Below are 18,921 nucleotides of genomic sequence, written 5' to 3'. Positions count from 1 at the left end.
GGACTTTGCCTCAACCTGGATAAGTGTTATTTCAGGCAGAATGAGATTATGTACCTTGGAGATCGAATAACAGTACAACCGGATCCAGCTAAGGTGGAGGCAATCACAAAGATGCCCACACCCTCAGACAGAGATGCATTGCAAAGAGCACTTGGGATGGTGACATACGTCGGTAGGTTCTTGCCTAACCTGTCAGCCCGCACCACTGCTCTCAGATCGTTGTTGGAACAAGATAGATTGGCAGTGGAAGCACAAGCATGCCAAGGAGTGGCAGGACATTAAACAGCTATTGATAAAGGAGCCTGTGCTACAGTACTATGATCCACAAAGACAAATCAAGGTGCTGACAGATGCCAGCAAGAATGGGTTCGGAGCAGTACTTCTGCAGGAGGGACATTGGCTATCCATTGCCTGTGCTTCAAGGTCAATGACTGTGGCAGAGACTAATTATGCACAGATTGAAAAAGAAATGCTTGGTGTTGTGTATGGTTGTGAACGATTCCATGCATACATTTATGGCCAGAAAGTCATCGCAGAAACAGATCATAAGCCTCTCATTGCAAGAGCAGGCAAACCTCTTGGGGGAGCGCCGCCTCACCTTCAAAGACTTCTCCTACGTCTACAAAAGTGTGAACTGCAGTGGCAATATAAACTGGGAAAACATCTGGTGGTTGCACCCAGTCAGAGGCAGTGAGCAGGAAGAATGAAAGATGTAAAACTTAATGTCTGCATGGTCCAAGAGCATCTTAGTTTCTGGGGCTAAGTGGGCTGAGCTAGCAGCAGTAACTGCAGAGGATACCATCTTCCAACAGGTGATCAGCTATATCAAAGACCTGAGTATGCCATGTCCGAAGCCTTACACAACATTTCAGGACTAACTGGGTGAAGTTGATCGAGTTCTTCTGAAAGGCTAGCGAATCGTTATTCCTTTCAGCATGCGCAGTGGTATGCTTGGCAGGATTCACGAGGGTCACCTGGGTAAGAAAAAGTGAAAACGACAGGCACGGGAGGCCATTTATTGGCCAGGCATGAATGGTCAGATTGATCACTATGAGCCAATGTGATGTGTGTTTCAAACACCACAGTGCTCAGTGTGCAGAACCACAGCAGCCGCATGAAATGCCAAATAAAGCCTGGGTCAACGTGGGGTGCGACATATTTTACTATGCCAGGAAGCCGTATCTGCTTGTGATGGACTATTTCTCCAACTACCCTGAGGTAGCCTTGCTAACGTCAGAGACTAGCAGGGAGGTCATCATCCACCTTAAGTCTATCTTTGGACATCAAGGGATCCCAAGCAAAGTGGTGAGTGATGGAGGACCACAATTTGCCAGTGCTGAATTCAAGAAGTTCTCACGAAGCTGACAGTTTGGGCACATCGTGTCAAGCCCCTACTATCCCCACTCGAATAGTATGGCTGAGAGTGGTCAAGATTGTGAAGAGACTTAAGAAAGCTGGAGAGCGAGGAAAGGATCCATATTTAGCTCTGTTAGCCTACTGAGATGCCCTGTTACAAAACAGATGGTCACCGGCGGAACTACTCATGGGAAGGAAGCTCCGAACCCGCCTTTCAAAAATTGCTTGGAAGCCAGAGTTGCAGCACCCTGAGCCTCGATCTATCAAAGGCAAGGAGCTGTCAGAACTAAAAGAAAAGGAAACCATACGTGTGAAGAACGGCCGTTGAGACGACCAAGGCCGAATAGTGCGGATGGTGGGTCCCAGATCATATGAGGTGGAGCTTGATGGACGAATCTTTCGAAGAAACAGGCGACATCTCTTGGCTACCAAGGAGTGTTTCCCAGCAGAGGCTAGGTGGCTTGTAATGGAGAAGTTGTCGACTACCGAGGAGCTGGAACAGTGACCACCGCAAGGAGAGCAAACAGGACCAGCAACCCAGCCGGTGCCAGCGCAACATCAGGTGCAGGAGCAAATGCCTGTACCAGCTTCTGAGATGCAGTACTCGGATCTCCAATAAGCCTGCCAGACTAATTGGAGATATAAAGTTGTCATCCTACTAATAAGTGGTGTTAAACACAAAGATGACTGCCATTTTAATAACCTGGTAAATTAGCTTAGAATTGTATTTTGCCAATTGAAGTGAATTATATTGACTGATTTCAAGCGAATTATATTGTTTTGATTTGAATTCAATGCTCAACACTATCTAAAGAAGCATTGCCATATGCTTGCTTGTTCTGCTTCATCATTGTTCTTGTTTACCTTTGATATCCCAGAAATATTTGCTAAAAGGGAAAGATGTGTTGATACCAGATCATGTCATGATCCTGGAGCCAGCTTCGTTGTTACCCTGCGCTCGCGAAGCGAAAAGCGAGGTTAAGCATTCAGGTGCGTACGTGTGCCGACGTGTCTACATTTTAAAAGTACATTTTCTCGGCAACTGTTGGTCCGATTGACATGAAACTTTCACCATAGGAGGGCCTCCTCCTGAAGAATATTTTAATGATTATTATGACGTCATAGGTCACGTGGTATGGGCGCCATCTTGGAAAAACTTCACCTCCACATCTCTGAAACCACTCCATGGAAAAAAAATTGAGACCTGGCTCATTGTCAACTACTCCCCATGGGGAATAAGATATGTTAATGATGATGTCATCGGTGCCTTCGTTATGACGTCATAATTTGACAAATACAACACATCCATCCGATCATTATTAATTTTTATTTCAGCAACTTTTGGTCTGGTGGAAACGAAATTTTCACCATAGGAGTGCCTCCTCCTTTAGAATATTTTAATGATAATCATGACATCATAGGTCATGTGGTACAGGCGCCATCTTGGAAAAAACAAAAAATGTTGCACCTCTACATCTCCAAAACCGCTACATGGAAAAAAACAGAAGTTGGCTCGCAACAAGTTGACTGCGCAGGGTAAGTATTGTCACGCAACCGCCGAAATTAATATCAGGCGGTCGCAGATGCCGATCACGAAGGCCTTAGCCCCTGAGGCGGAAACTCAATGGAGGACTCCGAATCCAAAGCTACCCAAGCGCGTGGGATGGGGGGGGGGGGGGGGGGGCGACTAGAGCCCTGGAGCCTTATCTATTAAATTAATCACCCAGAAAACTGCATTCAGGTATATGTACAAAAATAATGCAAGGGTTTATTAAATGAAAAAGGACAGGAAAATGTGACGATAAACCTAATGCCTAATTTGGGATCCCACACACAGATATCAGAGACAAGACGAGAGAATATGAATAAAGTGTATTCGTAAAGTGTATTCGCAGACGGCTTTATCTCATCTTTGTCGTCCTGTCTTGGCAGCCGTCCAACACCGCTCCGTTCGGCCCCGATCGCACACCACAAGGTGCCTCGCTCAAAGTGCCCAAGTCCAACGCAGGCGAACGGCTCCACGAGGTCTATCTCCACACGAAGCATGGAAAGACAGGAACGGAGAGAACACAGGTGTGACTGCACATCTCGTCCTTCCAACTCACTTCTCAAAACCCAACTCGTGCTGCGCAACTCACTCACTCGAACCACAGTCCTCGTCTCTGCGAACTCCTCTCTGGATCAAAACCAACTGCCCCAATGGCGTTCGGCGCTCGTGACAACTCTGCGCACGGAAAGTCCAACTCACTCAACTCCCAGTCCTACTCGGGATCCAACTCTCAACTGACAAAATGGCGTTCGGCGCTCGTTAATATCTGCCGGCCCGTGCCGTCAGCCCTGGCGCGCTGCCATCCAATCAGAGCCTCGTAACTTCCCGCCCTGTCGACCCGCTTCGCGCCTCACGCGTCCATTCGTGCCAAACGAGCACAGCCCTCCTTGGCGTGGTACTCAAGGTGGATAGGCCTGTCGGAGGTGTAAATGGCGGCGGCCATTATCGGCGGTGTCCTGGCCTGGTCTCTTCCCAAGTCATGTCAGGGGAGGGCGTTACTTAGTGTTGTACTAAAGGTCCTAACTAATGTCTAAGTGGTGTGCAGTGCCAAAAGGAACAACGGTTTGGCTAACCAGGTGAGACATACAAGGGCACTACTCCTTAATCCCTACACTAAACACACGAATCTCCTGGTAGATTCACAATTATACATCTTAACCCGACAAACGCCTGCACATGAACTTATTACAGGTAGTTTTCCTTACCGCGACACACGAAGCATGTTATCTATTCAGCTCTATTCTGCTCCACATATCACTACCCGCCAGACATAACACCCCCCCCCCCCCCCCCTTGGAACCGTAGCTCCTGCAAGGTTCACTGCAGGTGCTACCATTCCAGCCTTAACACTTACTGTCTCACTTAATTAACCTATGAAATAAATCAGGAGGGCTGTGGGAAGTGAGTCGGACTACTTACCTACACTTCCTCAACAAGCTAAACCCCTTAACAATCATGCAATCATGCAATCATGTATTTACAATGGTCTTCATTGTTCCTGCGGAGGGAGGAAACAAACTCAAAACTCCTACCTTATCCACAAACCTTAGCCAACTTACAACAATTCACAAACTCTAAACATTTTTACATACCCCGGTCTACAGACCGCGTCCCCCGGTGGATGCCACAAGACACAACCTTACCTGCGGGGCCATCCCCAATGCTCCCCCAAATTTCCACGGGCCCTGTCCAGATGTTGCAGGTGAGTGACATGGCTTGGTGGATTTCACCCACATTCATGCAACACAAACCCCTTAACCACTCATTCTTATTACACCACTCATTACTGCATTTCAAAAATCAACAAAGCACTTATTTCACTGCGCCCCCCTGCAGGACCATGGCATTGATGTCATTCACATGTGTACATTCCTCAACTAGGCAGTGAGGAAGTACTGCACAAAAAATGGTGGGGGCGCTTCAGGCTGTGGTGCCCGCAGTCCCAAAAACAAGTCAACCGACTTACAAGTTCATTGCCCCCCCCCCCCTTTACCTCTTGGCCCGTGACAGCCCAACAGCCCCTTTCTGCCGTTACCCCGCCGGTGAGGGTCTCCACACACCAGGCTCCTCCGTGGCCTCCTGCTTCCACGCAGCTACACGGGTCACCGGGGGACTCTCACCCCATGGCGCCCAACCAGACCCTCCACTGACGAGCTACAATTTCCAGATACCACCGGCAGCCAGGAGTAATTGCCGCAGAGGGGGGGCCGCAGGCATCGCTCCTCAGAGCTTGATCCGTACCTGCAGACACACACACCTTCCCAACCCACAAGACCCCAAAACACACTTCCTCCCCCGCTGCCATTCAAATCTCAACACAACTCAGCACAATTCCAAGCAGAAGATGGTACAAAAGATGTTACAAGGTTTGCCATGGCCTGCTGCATGTGAAATCCCATTCACATTTGCCATTACACATTTCCATTTCCAAAAGCACAATAATCACCACTCCTCCATTTCCTCCAACCTCACGACAACATAGAAACACATAACCACGACACAAAAATACACCACCCACAAGACACTGTGTGGCCCCCATTCCATCCTCTCACCGGCCATGTCATCACTCTCACCCGCCTCCCAACTCCAAACTACATGTCCCCAAAATTTCCATAAGGAAGTCCTGAAGCCTGGGACAGTAACCATCAAGGCCTTACCTCTACCTTGATGCACAGGTAACTTCCGGTTGGTCTAGTCCAAAGTGCAATCCACCCTTCACAATCCCAAAATTTCCATTTGGGCTTACCAAATTTCTCTTTTGTCCCACTACACTGGCAGGTATGTGGATCCGCATCCAACGGTGATCACTATACAACTACCAGTGGCCACGACAGCTCTGCGCCTCTACCGTGCAAGGGTCATCGGGACAAGGTGAGCAGTCAAACGCCAACATGGCCCACGAGCGTTCATAAGGGTGCGACCCACCATCCATCCTTTGGCCCCCCTGCGAGGAACACAGCTGCACCAGCCCCAGCTGGCCAATGTGGTGAGCACCTGCTGCCAAAAACACACTACCGCACTCACAACCTTGGCCCTGGGGGGGCACGGTCGCAGTGCGTGGCATCCCTACAGCCACGTCCCCTGCACCTCCACATCATCCCCCAGTCCGACTACAGAACTGCAGCCCCCCCCCCCCAGTGCTCCCACACTTGACCACACCAAGGTCCAGTCGACAGCCATGCTCCACCAGGAGACCCACCCAGAAGACATGGTCCACACACCTCGGACACCCATAGCACGACGGTGACCCCCAACTACACAACTACATCCCCATGACTCCGTGTCCCAAATATCAGCACAGTCGCCCCCGCAACCAGTTGAAAGCTGTGTCCTGCTACCCTGTCAATTTTATCACAGCCTCCCACACTTTGGTCTAACACACCTGGATCAATAAAGGCGTCACAAAACAATGTCCACCATTTCTCTTCACAAAATTCACCCTTAAATTTGCATCTAGCCCCACAGATTACCCATGCCAAACATTTTTCACATTTCACTTATCTCAACCAAAGAAAGATGCTTTGCCATACACATGCCAGCCGAGCATGGCCCATATGCTCGGCTCATTACACATCTTCCGATCCATCAACCCCATGGCTCTCTTCCCAACCCGAGAGTCCATAAATCATAATGGAGCATCTGTGGAGAGTCATTCTCACCATCATGTTTCACAGATGCCCCAATGGTTTTCCAGCAGGCTGTCTCATTCCTGTCCATTCTGTTTGACCCACGTCCATAGACCAACACAGCATGTCAGGTCTCCACATGCTGGCTGTCCCAAAGTCTCAGGGAGAGGGTGTTAGGCCACATGCCTGGGTGGTCACGACATCAGGCCCCCCGTGGGGCCCAGGTCGTACAATTCCACCCATGGCTGGACCCCACGTCCAAATCTCGCCAACACAGCCCCCCAGCTGGCTGGCATCCCCAAATTTTGAAAGGGGCAACTTTTTCCCGAGGCCATCACCAATGACCTCTCCTTGTCCAAATTCCACAGCCTGGGGACCAACTCCAACCAAGGCTGCTCCAAATCAATTTCCCATTTTATTTTAAATTTCCTTTTTGAAATTTTGGCCCCAGGTGTCCAATCGCCACAGCTGCAGGTAACCTCTACCACAGGTTGTTCTGCCCCTCCCTGCAACTGGTACAAATTCCCTACGGGGACCAAATCTCCAGAGGCTCCATCTCCCGATCCTCTAAGATCCAAATCCAGCCTGGAGCCAACACACTCCCCCAACTGGTTGTCCAATTTTGGAGCCTCCGTTGCCCAATCAGAGTGCACGGTGAGGGTCCCCTTGGTCACCTCAACCACCTCCTCAGACCAACTCACCTCATCCCCCAAACTCCTTTGGGCCTGGTCAACCTCTACCTCCATGGGACTGTCCCAGGTCCCCAGTCGCTTTTGCATCAAATCACTCACCCTTTCATTATCCAATTGGGGCCCCCACAGGCCTTTCTCAATTAACCCCGGAAGATCTCGCGAGATCACGGCGAGGTCACGTCTTTTCGAAGCTGTTCCATGCGCTCACGCTTTCGAAGCTAAGTGATCCTTCTCAATTGTTTTTGTCGAGACTGTATCTATCTTTCGGTGTGTGTACCTATAGCGTATCTTTTGGAAAACTTTCGGTGCTAATTTTTCGTACATGTATACACAATTGTCAGTTAATGCGTATAGAGTATTCTGCGGCCTAGTACTCGTAGGCTTGGCTACCGTACTGTCTGACCTTGTGGTTTTGTTTTTCTCAGCGATTCGTCGAATGCGCTGCATTTATTTTCGTTCTCTGTTTCATTCCCAGTCGTTCACCCCATACCTCCTTGTTTAATATCTCTACTCAAAAAAAAAAAAACCCCAAAAATATTTCCTTCCCAGGTCTTATTCGTTTATTTGTTGTTCTTTTTTGTTCGTTCGTTCTTCGTTCATGATCACGTGGTTAGAAATGTATAATCTCTCCCCTGAACAACTATTTTCTCTCATATATTATAACACCCTTTTCTTCTTTTCCTACAAAAGGATGCTTTCGTCTTGCTCACCAAATCTATTCATTCCAAAAAATATATATAATACCATCTCTTACAGTTCCTCCTTTCTACATTCCCTAAACTATCCAGAACTCCACCCCTCCTTCAGTGTCCTCAAACATATTTTTGACTCGGTCTCAAACTCATTTTGCAAAAAATGTTAGTTTCCCATGAATCGTACACTTTTCAAAATCCAATCTCACCCCTCCCCTCCAAATCCTCCCCATCACCCATCCCTTTCAAATCTCCCCCCTTGCCCCTTCCCTGCCCTCCCTCCTAAACTCCCCCCACACCCCTCCCCTCCAAGACTCTCCCTCGCTCCTCCCCTCCTAGAATCCCCTCTCACCCCTCCTCCTCAAAGCATCCTCCCTGCTTCTTCCCCCTTCCAACTTTCACCTTAATCTCCCCCAACCTTCTGCCTCGCTCTTCCCCCTCCTCAAATAACACCTCACTGTGCCTCACCCAATCTCCATCAAACCTTTTGTCCGCCCCATTCTTCCCTTTCTCCAAGCTATTCTGAAATCTGACACCTTCAGCAGCTCTCCCTACCTCTTCCTCCTCTTCCACATCTTACCCTACCCCTCCCCCCACTGTTCTGGACCCGATGCTCCCCCTTCCTCTTCATTAACGGTATGGACCTCAAACATCCGGGGCCTTCGCTCAAACTTGACTGATCTCTCCGTACAGGTTGCTTCTGACAAACCAGATGTGATCTGCTTAACAGAAACTTTCCTCCTTCATGATGTCTCTGATGCCTTGGTATCTCTCCCAGGTTACTCCCTCCTCCGGTATGATAGACCTGAGCCTCGTCCTGGAGGTGGGGTTGCTATCTTTATAAAAAACTCTTCCTCACTCGGCCTCCACTGCCCTCTCTCCACCTCACCCCCAGGAATACCTTTGGCTACGGCTTCCCCTTCGCTCCCACCTTTTGTTCATGTGTGTTGTACCGTCCACCAAACAGCGATGACCATCTACATCTCGCTGTCTGATAATATGGACCAACTTCTATCTACCCATCCCAACTCTCTTCCTCATATGTGGTGATTTCAATTGTCACCATGCCAGTTGGCTGGGTGTGGGTACCTCTCTCACCAGCCATGGCTCTTCAGCAAAGGACTTCTGCGACTCACTGGGACTGACACAATCTGTCAATTTCCCGACCCGGATCTCAGTCAACGGAGCATCTTTTCTTCTGGATTTGGTTATGACAAACTTCCCTGAAAATGTCTGATGCTCTTCTTCTGCTCCAATCGGCTCATCTGATCATGTGCTTGTCAAAGTGGACATCTCTCTGACCATTCTCAGAGAGCCGCCTCAGCGTCGACGAGTCTGGCATTTCACTCAGGCCAACTGGCACGGTCTTCAAGCAGCCATCAATCATCTGGACTGGTCTCCCATCTCTACCGCCTCTGACATCAACTCATCCTGGGAATTCTTTCAAAGTAAATTGCTCTCTCTCATGCACAGATTTATCCCATCTCATCTTCAGTTGTCATACCCTTCCTCCCGTCCATGGTACATGGGATCTTGTGGTGAGGCTGTTGCCCTGGAACAACTTGCTTTCGTCTCCTGGAAAGCAAATCCAACGGAAGGAAATCTCATTTCCTTTCACAAAGCCCGAAACAAGTGTGTGTCCACCCTCAGGAGAGCCAGGAAACAATATCTCACCGTTCTCAAGACCAAACTCTTATCTGTCTCCCTCTTCCAAATCCTGGTGGCGTCTGGTCAAATCTGTTTCTGGTGTTTGTTCCCCCTCCATCCCCTCCCTCACCTCAAACGGCTTAACGGCTGACTCAGCACGTGAAAAAGCTGAATGCCTCAACTCTGTGTTTGCCTCTAAATCTTGTGTCCCAAACCCATCCCTCTCTGTACCCACCGTACCCAGTCGTACCCAGCTGCTCCTGGACTCTGTGTCCTTTCCTCCTGACAAGGTGGAAAAGTTTCTGTCAACCCTCGACTCTGCAACTGGTCCTGACGGCATCAGCCCACGGGTCCTAAAATCATGTGCTTCCGCTCTTTCACTCCCTCTTTCTGTTCTCTTCACCCTCTTTTGCTCAAGGTCATCTGCCATCTGCTTGGAAATCAGCCAACATCACCGCTTTGCACAAAAAAGGTGCAAAAACAGATCCCAGCAACTACAGACCAATCAGCCTTCTCCCAATTATCAGCAAAGTCATGGAATCCATCATTGCTTCAGATATGAAATCTTTCCTCTTCTCCAATGGCTTGATCTCTGATCATCAATTTGGTTTCAGACCTGGCCACTCTACTCTGGACATGCTGCTTCTGCTTTCTCAACAATGGATGGAGGTCCTCAACGCCAAACAGGAAATTAGAGCCGTCTCCCTTGACATTTCACGTGCCTTCGATACGGTCTGGCACCCTGCTCTGCTCACCAAACTCTCCTCCTTTGGTATCCATGGAAATCTCCATGCATGGCTGGCGGACTTCCTCTCTGGTCGTAGTCAACGTGTGGCCCTGAATGGGTTTCTCTCATCTCCTCTTCCTATTCAGGCTGGAGTTCCCCAAGGTAGTGTTCTGGGCCCTGTGCTTTTTCTGGTCTTCATCAATGATCTCTCTGACTCTCTTGAAAATCCTCTCTATCTCTTTGCTGACGACTCTACTCTCTGTCGCTCCATTCCTCATCCCTCAGATCAGCAGTCTGCAGCCTCCTCACTCTCTGCAGACCTGGACAAAATCACAGACTGGGCAAACAAATGGAACATGTCTTTCAATCCTGATAAATCTCACACTCTTACGATGTCTCTCCGAAAAGACCGACTGGAAAACCCTCCCATCCACTTTCTGAATAATCCTCTCCAAGAAGTTCTGTCACTCAAGCTTTTGGGTCTCACTATTTGCCATGATCTTTCCTGGGAAAACCACATTTCAAATCTGGCCTGCAAAGCCAGTCACCGACTGGGCATCCTCCGTCTTGCGAAGTCCTTCCTTGGCACACCTGAGCTCCTCACCACATACAAGGCTTTCATCCGCAGCTCTATGGAATACTGCTCTCCCCTCTGGTCTGGTGCTCCTGCCTCACACCTAGCCCGTCTTCACGCTGTTGAAACCAAAGCGTTCAGAATCATTGGAATCTCCCGCGATGAAGCTAACTCCAAGGGCCTTTCACTCACTCACCGCAGGCAGGTTGGTGGTCTTTCCGTCTTCTACCGACTCCTCTCTGGCCTTGCCCCCCCCCAGCCCTCTCTGGGCTCTGTCCCCCAAATATTCCTACAGGTCGCACAAGATCTGCCTGCAACCCTCTTATGGTTAAACTGCCAAAATCAAGACTTTCTGCTCACCTTCACTCCTTCATTCCTCTTTTCTCCCGCCTCTGGAACAAACTCCCTCACTCTCTTCAATCCCACTCCACCCTCCAGGTCTTTAAAACAGCTGTTCACAACCATCTCTTATCCTCCCCTATCCAAAACCTTGATCTTTTCTACCCCCGCTAATTTCGGTCCCCTTGTGTTTTATACTTCTCCCACCCCCCCCCCCCCCTTCCCACGCCTCCTGCCCCCAAGCCCTCTCCCTCCCACACTTCCTGCTCTCAAATGTTGTGGTTGTGTGCTTCCCCTTCTCTCCCCATCTGGTCTTCTGCTCCCTCTTTTTGTATATTTTGTTTGTCTGGTTGATTTGTTTGTGAAATAAATGTTAGCTCTTTCACGAGCCTCGATTCAGTATACAAAAAAAAAAAAAAAAAACCCTCATGGTTAAACTGCCAAAATCAAGACACTCTGCTCACCTTCACTCCTTCATTCCTCTTTTCTCCCACGTCTGAAACAAACTCCCTCACTCTCTTCAATCCCACTCCACCCTCCAGGTCTTTAAAACAGCTGTTCACCACCATCTCTTATCTTCCCCCATCCAAAACCTTGATCTTTTCTACCCCGGCTAATTTCACCCCAATTCCACTTTTTTGAAGTACCAACTTCTGTCCTGGAAGTCCTTGGTGTCCTTGTGTTTTATACTTCTCTCCCCCCCCCCCCCTTCCCACGCCTCCCCCCCCCTCCCCCCCAAGCCCTCTCCCTCCCACACATCTGCCTGCTCTCAAATGTTGTGTTTGTGTGTTTCCCCTTCTCTCCCCATCTTGTCTTCCGCTCCCTCTTTTTATATATTTTGTTTGTCTGGTTGGTTTGTTTGTGAAGTAAATGTTAGCTCTTTCACGAGCCTCGATTCAGTATACAAAAAAAATATATAAAAAAATAACCCCTGCTCCTGCTCTGTTATGCGGGCTTCCAACCCTTTTACCTCCTCGGCCAATTCGCCCCCTTGTTGTTTGAGCAGTCCCCATTCCTCACTCTGTCGCATTCTGGCACCCACCCGGCCCCGATAGCCTTCCAGGTCTCCATTTGCTTCATCAATTCGACCCCCCAACTTTTCCCCCATTCGGACAGCCTGGGTCACACCCTCCTCTGTTCTTGACACGAATTCTGTCCGTATCGATTCACCCATCTCCCCTTTTTTAGTTACTTTACCCTCAAATTTCCCCAGTCTGCCCGTAATTTGGTTTTGCACCCTCCCTTCTATGCCATCAATTCGTTCCCCCAGCTGCTGTGCCATTTCCCCAATTTTTCCTTCCAATTTTTCATTCATTTGTTCATTCATCCCTTTCATTTTTCCCTCCAATCCAACAATTTTATTTTTCATCCCTTCAATTTGTTCTTTCAATCCCTCCTTTAATCTATCCATTTGCCCCTCCATGTTTTTGGTTTGGGCATTAATTTTGTTCTCCAATTGCTCGTTCTGAGCATTCATTTCCCCTTTTAATTCATTAATTTGGTCACTCATTTCCTTCATCTCTCCCTTCAAGAGTCCATTTTTCCATCCAACCCATCAATTTTGTTTTCTAGTCGCTCACTGCGCTCACTCTGAGCCCCCATTTTGTTTTTCATTTCTCCCATATCTTTACCCATTGTGTTTTCCAGCCCCCCAATTTTGCCATTCAATTCCCGAATATCTGCACTGGTTTGTTCACTGTGCTCAGTCTGAACATTCATTGCCTTCATTATGTTTTCATAAAAGGCCTGGAAATCCATCGGGGCCGTCCCAACGGCGGGGAGCGCTCCGACACTGCCCTCTACCCCCTCTATTTCCAACTCACTTCCTAAACTGACAGAAGCCTCGCGACGCACCTCCATTTCGTCCACCTCCGACATCCGCTTTTTGGAAGGTCGTTTCCCACGCACATATTTATTTTAATTCCAAAAGCAAAATTTAAATTTGTCGAAGACGCGATATCGTGCTCCGTATGTCCAATCGACTATACAAATTCCTCCGCCTCGACTACAAAAAATTTTGTTTCCCAATTCTCCACACCAACACCAATTTTTTTTTTTTTTTTAAGGGTTCAATCCCACTCCTGACACCAAATGTCGCGCAACCGCCGAAACTAATATCAGGCGGTCGTGGATGCCGATCACGAAGGCCTTAGCCTGAGGCGGAAACTCAATGGCGGACTCCGAAACCAAAGCTACCCAAGCACGCGGGATGGAGGGGGGGGCGACGAGAGCCCTGCAGCCTTATCTATTAAATTAATCACCCAGAAAAACTGCGTTCAGGTATATGTACAAAAAGAATGCAAGGGTTTATTAAATGAAAGAGCATGGACAGGAAAATGTGACGATAAACCTAATGCCTAATTTGGGTTCCCACACACACAGATATCAGAGACAAGATGAGGGAATATGAATACCAAAACAACACGTCCGTTATGTAAAGTGTATTCGCGGATGCGGCCTTATCTCGTCTTTGTCGTCCTGTCTTGGCTGCCATCCAACACCACTCCGTTCGGCCCTGAACGCACACCACGAGGCCTCGCTCCAAGCACCACAAGCCCCGATCGCACACCATGAGGTCCCTCACTCCAAGTGCCACAAGTCCAACGCAGGCCAGCGGCTCACACGAGGTCGATCTCCACACGAAGCACGGAAAGACAGGAATGGAGAGAACGCAGGTGTGACTGCACGTCTCGCCCTTCCAACTCGCTTCTCAAAACCCAATTCGTGCTGCGCAACTCACTCACTCGAACCACAGTCCTCGTCTCTGCGAACTCAATTCTCTGGATCAAAACCAACTGCCCCAATGGCGTTCGGCGCTCGTGACTCAGCTCTGCACACGAAAAGTCGAACTTACTCAACTCCCAGTCCTACTCGGGATCCAACTCTCAACTGACAAATGGCGTTCGGCGCTCGTTAATCTGCCGGCCCGTGACGTCAGCCCTGGCGCGCTGCCAACCAATCAGCCTCATAACTTCCCGCCCTCTGTCGACCCGCTTCGCGCCTCCCGCGTCCATTCGTGCCAAACGAGCACAGCCCTCCTGGGCGTGGTACTCAAGGTGGATAGGCCTGTCGGAGGTGTAAATGGCGGCAGCCATTATCGGCGGTGTCCTGGCCTGGTCTCTTCCCCAGTCATGTCAGGGGAGGGCATTACTTAGTGTTGTACTGAAGGTCCTAACTCATGTCTAAGTGGTGTGCAGTGCCAAAAGGGACAACGGTTTGGCTAACCAGGTGAGACATACAAGGGCGCTACTCATTAATCCCTACACTACTTAACACACGAACCTCCTGGTAGATTCACAATTATACATCTTAACCCGACAAACGCCTACACATGAACTTATTACAGGTAGTTTTCCTTACCGCAACACATGAAGCATGTTACCTATTCAGCTCTACATATCACTACCTGCCAGACATAACAGTATTCTATGAATACCATCGAGTTGTAAATGTTGTTGTACTTTTCCTACACTCACGAGATTCAATAAAGCGGCAGTGAGACTTGGCACGATCATGGTGTAGGGTCACTGAATACGATCATAACAGGTACTTCTAAATGGATCTAAGGGGTAATTGTAATGGGTTCTAAAGGATAATGCTAAAGGATTCTAAAGGGTAATTGTCTGTTTTTTTTTTGTTTTGTTTTTTAAACTCAGACCTGATCACCCTGGGTGTAGTGGTTAGAGCAGCATTTCCCAACCTGAGGAAAAATTTTAGGATTCCAGGGGGGAAACTTGTAGGTTTGTATGTATGTGTAGGTGTGTGTGTTGCTATATTTTTGTTATTTAGTGAATAAATTGTGTTTTGGCTACTTTTTTACCTGTTCATATATATATATATATATATATATAAATAAATATAATGTCACGCTACCAGATTATTGTACCAGATGCGCTAAACACCTACTGCGTATAAACGCCGTTGAAAGGCGGCGCGGCGTTTCCCCCATTTTATTTTTTTTGGTATACAGAGTCGAGGCTCGTGAAAGAGCTAACATTTATCAAACAAACAAATCAAACAAACGAGCAAACAAAGTATATAAAAAGGGGAGCGGTCGACAAGATGGGGAGAGAAGGGGAGGAAGCACACAAACACAACATTTGAGAGCAGGGACATCGGGAGATGTGTGGGAGGGAGAGGGCCTGGGGGGAGGCAGGATAGGCATAAAACGCAAGGACACCAAGGACTTCCAGGAAAGAAGACAAAAGTCACCTAAAAAAAGTGGATTTGGGGTGAAATTAGCGGGGGTAGAAAAGATCAAGGTTTTGGATTGGGGAAGATAAGAGATGGTGGTGAACAGCCGTTTTAAAGACCTGGAGGGAGGAGTGGGATTGAAGAGAGCAAGGGAGTTTGTTCCAGAGGCGGGAGAAAAGAGGAATGAAGGAGTGAAGGTGAGCAGAGAGTCTTGATTTTGGCAGTTTAACCATAAGAGGGTTGCAGGCAGATCTTGTGTGACCTGTAGGAATATTTGGGGGACAGAGCCCAGAGAGAGATGGGGGAGCAAGGCCGGAGAGGAGTCGGTAGAAGACGGAAAGACCACCAACCTGCCTGCGGTGAGTAAGTGAAAGGCCCTCGGAGATAGCGTCATCGCGGGAGATTCAAATGATTCTGAACGCTTTGGTTTCAACAGCGTGAAGACGAGCTAGGTGTGAGGCAGGAGCACCAGCCCAGAGGGGAGAGCAGTACTCCATTGAGCTGCGGATGAAAGCCTTGTATGTGGTGAGGAGCTCAGGTGTGCCAAGGAAGGACTTCACACGACGGAGGATGCCCAGTCGGCGACTGGCTTTGGCTTTGGAGGCCAGCTTGGAAATGTGGTTTTCCCAGGAAAGATCATGGCAGATAGTGAGACCCAAAAGCTTGAGTGACAGAACTTCTTGGAGAGGATTATTCAGACAGTAGATGGGAGGGTTGTCCAGTCGGTCTTTTCGGAGAGACATCGTAAGAGTGTGAGAATTGTCAGGATTGAAAGACATGTTCCACTTGTTTGCCCAGTCTGTGATTTTGTCCAGGTCTGCAGAGACTGAGGAGGTTGCAGACTGCCGGTCTGAGGGATGAGGAATGGAGCGGCAGAGGGGAGTCATCAGCAAAGAGATAGAGAGGATTTTCAAGAGTCAGAGAGATCATTGATGAAGACCAGAAAAAGCACAGGGCCCAGAACACTGCCTTGGGGAACTCCAGCCTGAACAGGAAGGGGAGATGAGAGAAACCCATTCAGGGCCACACGTTGACTACGACTATAGAGGAAGTCCGCCAGCCATGCGTGGAGATTTCCATGGATACCAAAGGAGGAGAGCTTGGTGAGCAGAGCGGGGTGCCAGACTGTTTTCGCTTCCGGATTGATCGTTTATCAGCAATAAACCGCCAGAAATATACCTTTATTGGCCATCTGGTGACTCTGCTGCTGTTGGTGGCAAGCGTGCCAGGCCAACCTGCTCTCACTGTAAGCCGGCCGGCCATCGCAGAACAGGGGTGTTGTGACCTGTCCACTACTTATATGACGATCTGATTCATTTTGTTGACTCATGACTGAAAATGATTGAGCCAGTCATTATAGTTTGTGCAATTGATAAGACCTGTGCATGCTGCTCAGTGCTGTGCATCCAGTGTGCATGATATTTTATTCATATACTGGACAAAGAATATCGTTTACTGAACAATGCTGTAATTGTATGTATTGTGAATTAGGCTCAAGACAATGACGAGCTTTGAATCACACTTCTGGCGGCCAACTTAATATCCCGTGGGGTTTTCAAGTGTAAGTAGTATGATGCCACATGCATTTATTGTCCTTCATGGATAAGTCAAGCCTTGTGCACATACTTCTTGTAAATGGTGCTTCACCAAACATGTGTGAAAATTCTATACATGTAGGCCTACTCGTCATTTTGCCTTGATATTTTGGCATGACAGCTTGGGCTAGCGTACAGATGTGGGGGGGGGGGGGGGGGGGCGAGGATTTACAGTATTTGTGCACAGTTGCAATGCAGATTATGCTTGAAGATTCAATGCAGATTATGCTGTACATAATAAATACAGCAGAAGTAGAAGAAACATGAGCGTGTTTGTTTCCCATAAATTCCAATTAAAATCAGTGCTGGTCACAACTTATTTGCTAGGAAAAAGAGAAAAATACAGAATATTGGCAAGGTGCCAAAAAAAAATGGCACTCGGCCAATAACTCTTATGGTACTTTTATTTACTTTACTTGTCCAACATCATGCTTGAAAAAACCTTTAGAACCCTAGAAATTGATTCCGATTGTAAATTACTGTTTGGTATTTTTTGCGAAATTTTCTAGATTTCCTGGCATGAAAAGTTGAAAAACTTGATTTTGGGTAACACATGAATATTTAAATTTTTGCTTTCATGCATTTGTAATTGCCCAATTTGACCAACCCTGCTATTTTATGGAGGTACAGGGTTGGTACTTTAATGCTGCAGGTAGAACTCTAAATCCATAATTTGAGCATCTGGTACAATAATCTGGTAGCATGACGTGTGTGTGTGTGTGTATATATATATATATATATATATATATATATATATATATATATATATATATATATATATATATATATATATATATATATATATATATATATATATAGGGGTTGGGGGGGGGGGGGGGGAGTCCGGACGGTTGAACTGGTTGAAGGGGGAAACGACAGAAAAAAAAGGTTTGGAACCACTGGGTTCGAGCGTGCAGAGCCCGATTCTGGAGGTCTGTGGTTCAAATCCCGTCCGAATCATACCAAAGATATTGAAATGATACCGCACGTGCTGCTTCCTTCCTCGACCATCATTTTAAAATGACAGCACCGACAAACAGCCATAGGTTGGCAACAGTTGCGTACAGGCCTACGGGGCCCAATGGCCTGGTCGTGCGTTGTAGTACTTTTGTAAGAAAACTATTACATAATCAATAAACAACCTCAATTGACGAAAAACACCTTTCTGGTGGTGCGAGTATTGCGTTCGCCCAACACCATCTCGTTGCGACACACGTACCTGCACCCCAACATCCTTGCCTCTCCCAAGAGGAGGTCGCCATAGTGCTGGGAACGGGGCAGCCCAGGGAGGGCTAATCCAGGGCGAGTTAACCCACGGAGGATTTGCCCACGGAGGAGCGACCCATGTACCGAGCGCCCCCCGAGCATCGCCGCGACGCCTCCAGGGCACTTTGCCCGGAAAGTAACAGCAAGGATGGTAAGACCCGAAGTCCTCCATGGAAGGTGCTTAATTGAGCTAGATGGACGTCTTCTGTGAACGGATAACGGCAATATCTCGTCAGAACCGTTCTCGAGAACTATAAACAGCGCAGCTCAACATGACTTGGTCCTGTTTCTCGCCATTCCCCACAAAACGTATTGTTGTTAAAATGTTGAAAGGTTACACGTCGCCTCTGATTAATTTATCCGCGTCGAAACTACTCACAGCTGAGCTGTGTACGAGGTGTGCGTGTCCAATCACCTCATTAAATATTCAACCGCCATGACGAGGTACTACTTAACCCCATTTATCTCACTTATTTATGATATGCCGCTAATATGACGGACCCAGGTTGATCCTATTTAAAATCGGTAGGGTAGGGTAGGGGAGGGGGGGTCGGGGGGGTCTGGGGGTCTGGGGGTCTGACCTGCCCGTCATTTTTGGTCATTTAAACCAGAAGCATCCTCGGTTGTGCAAGGCGGTCCTAAACTTTTTGAAAGCGTGTGGGAG

At 48.2% G+C, this 18,921-nt stretch overlaps 1 protein-coding gene across 2 annotated transcripts in view; it reads right to left on the bottom strand.

The window, feature by feature from the left end:
• LOC137430104 (zygote arrest protein 1.S-like) overlaps positions 1–18,577 on the bottom strand; it is a 41,396-nt gene extending 22,819 nt beyond the window's left edge. Inside the window, exon 1 of one of the 2 annotated variants that reach the window (XM_078780224.1) lies at positions 18,211–18,577. In XM_078780224.1, coding sequence (XP_078636350.1) covers positions 18,211–18,429 — 219 coding nt within the window. In that variant the 5' untranslated portion in view covers positions 18,430–18,577. The remainder of the gene's footprint in view (positions 1–18,210) is intronic. The other variant, XM_078780223.1, reaches the window with a different exon arrangement.
• Positions 18,578–18,921: the final 344 nt, after the last annotated feature.

This window comes from Myxine glutinosa, chromosome 6 (assembly GCF_964187855.1).
Source record: "Myxine glutinosa chromosome 6, kmMyxGlut1.1, whole genome shotgun sequence".
Taxonomy (NCBI): Eukaryota; Metazoa; Chordata; class Myxini; order Myxiniformes; family Myxinidae; genus Myxine; species Myxine glutinosa.
This window is presented reverse-complemented; position numbering and strand designations above follow the sequence as displayed.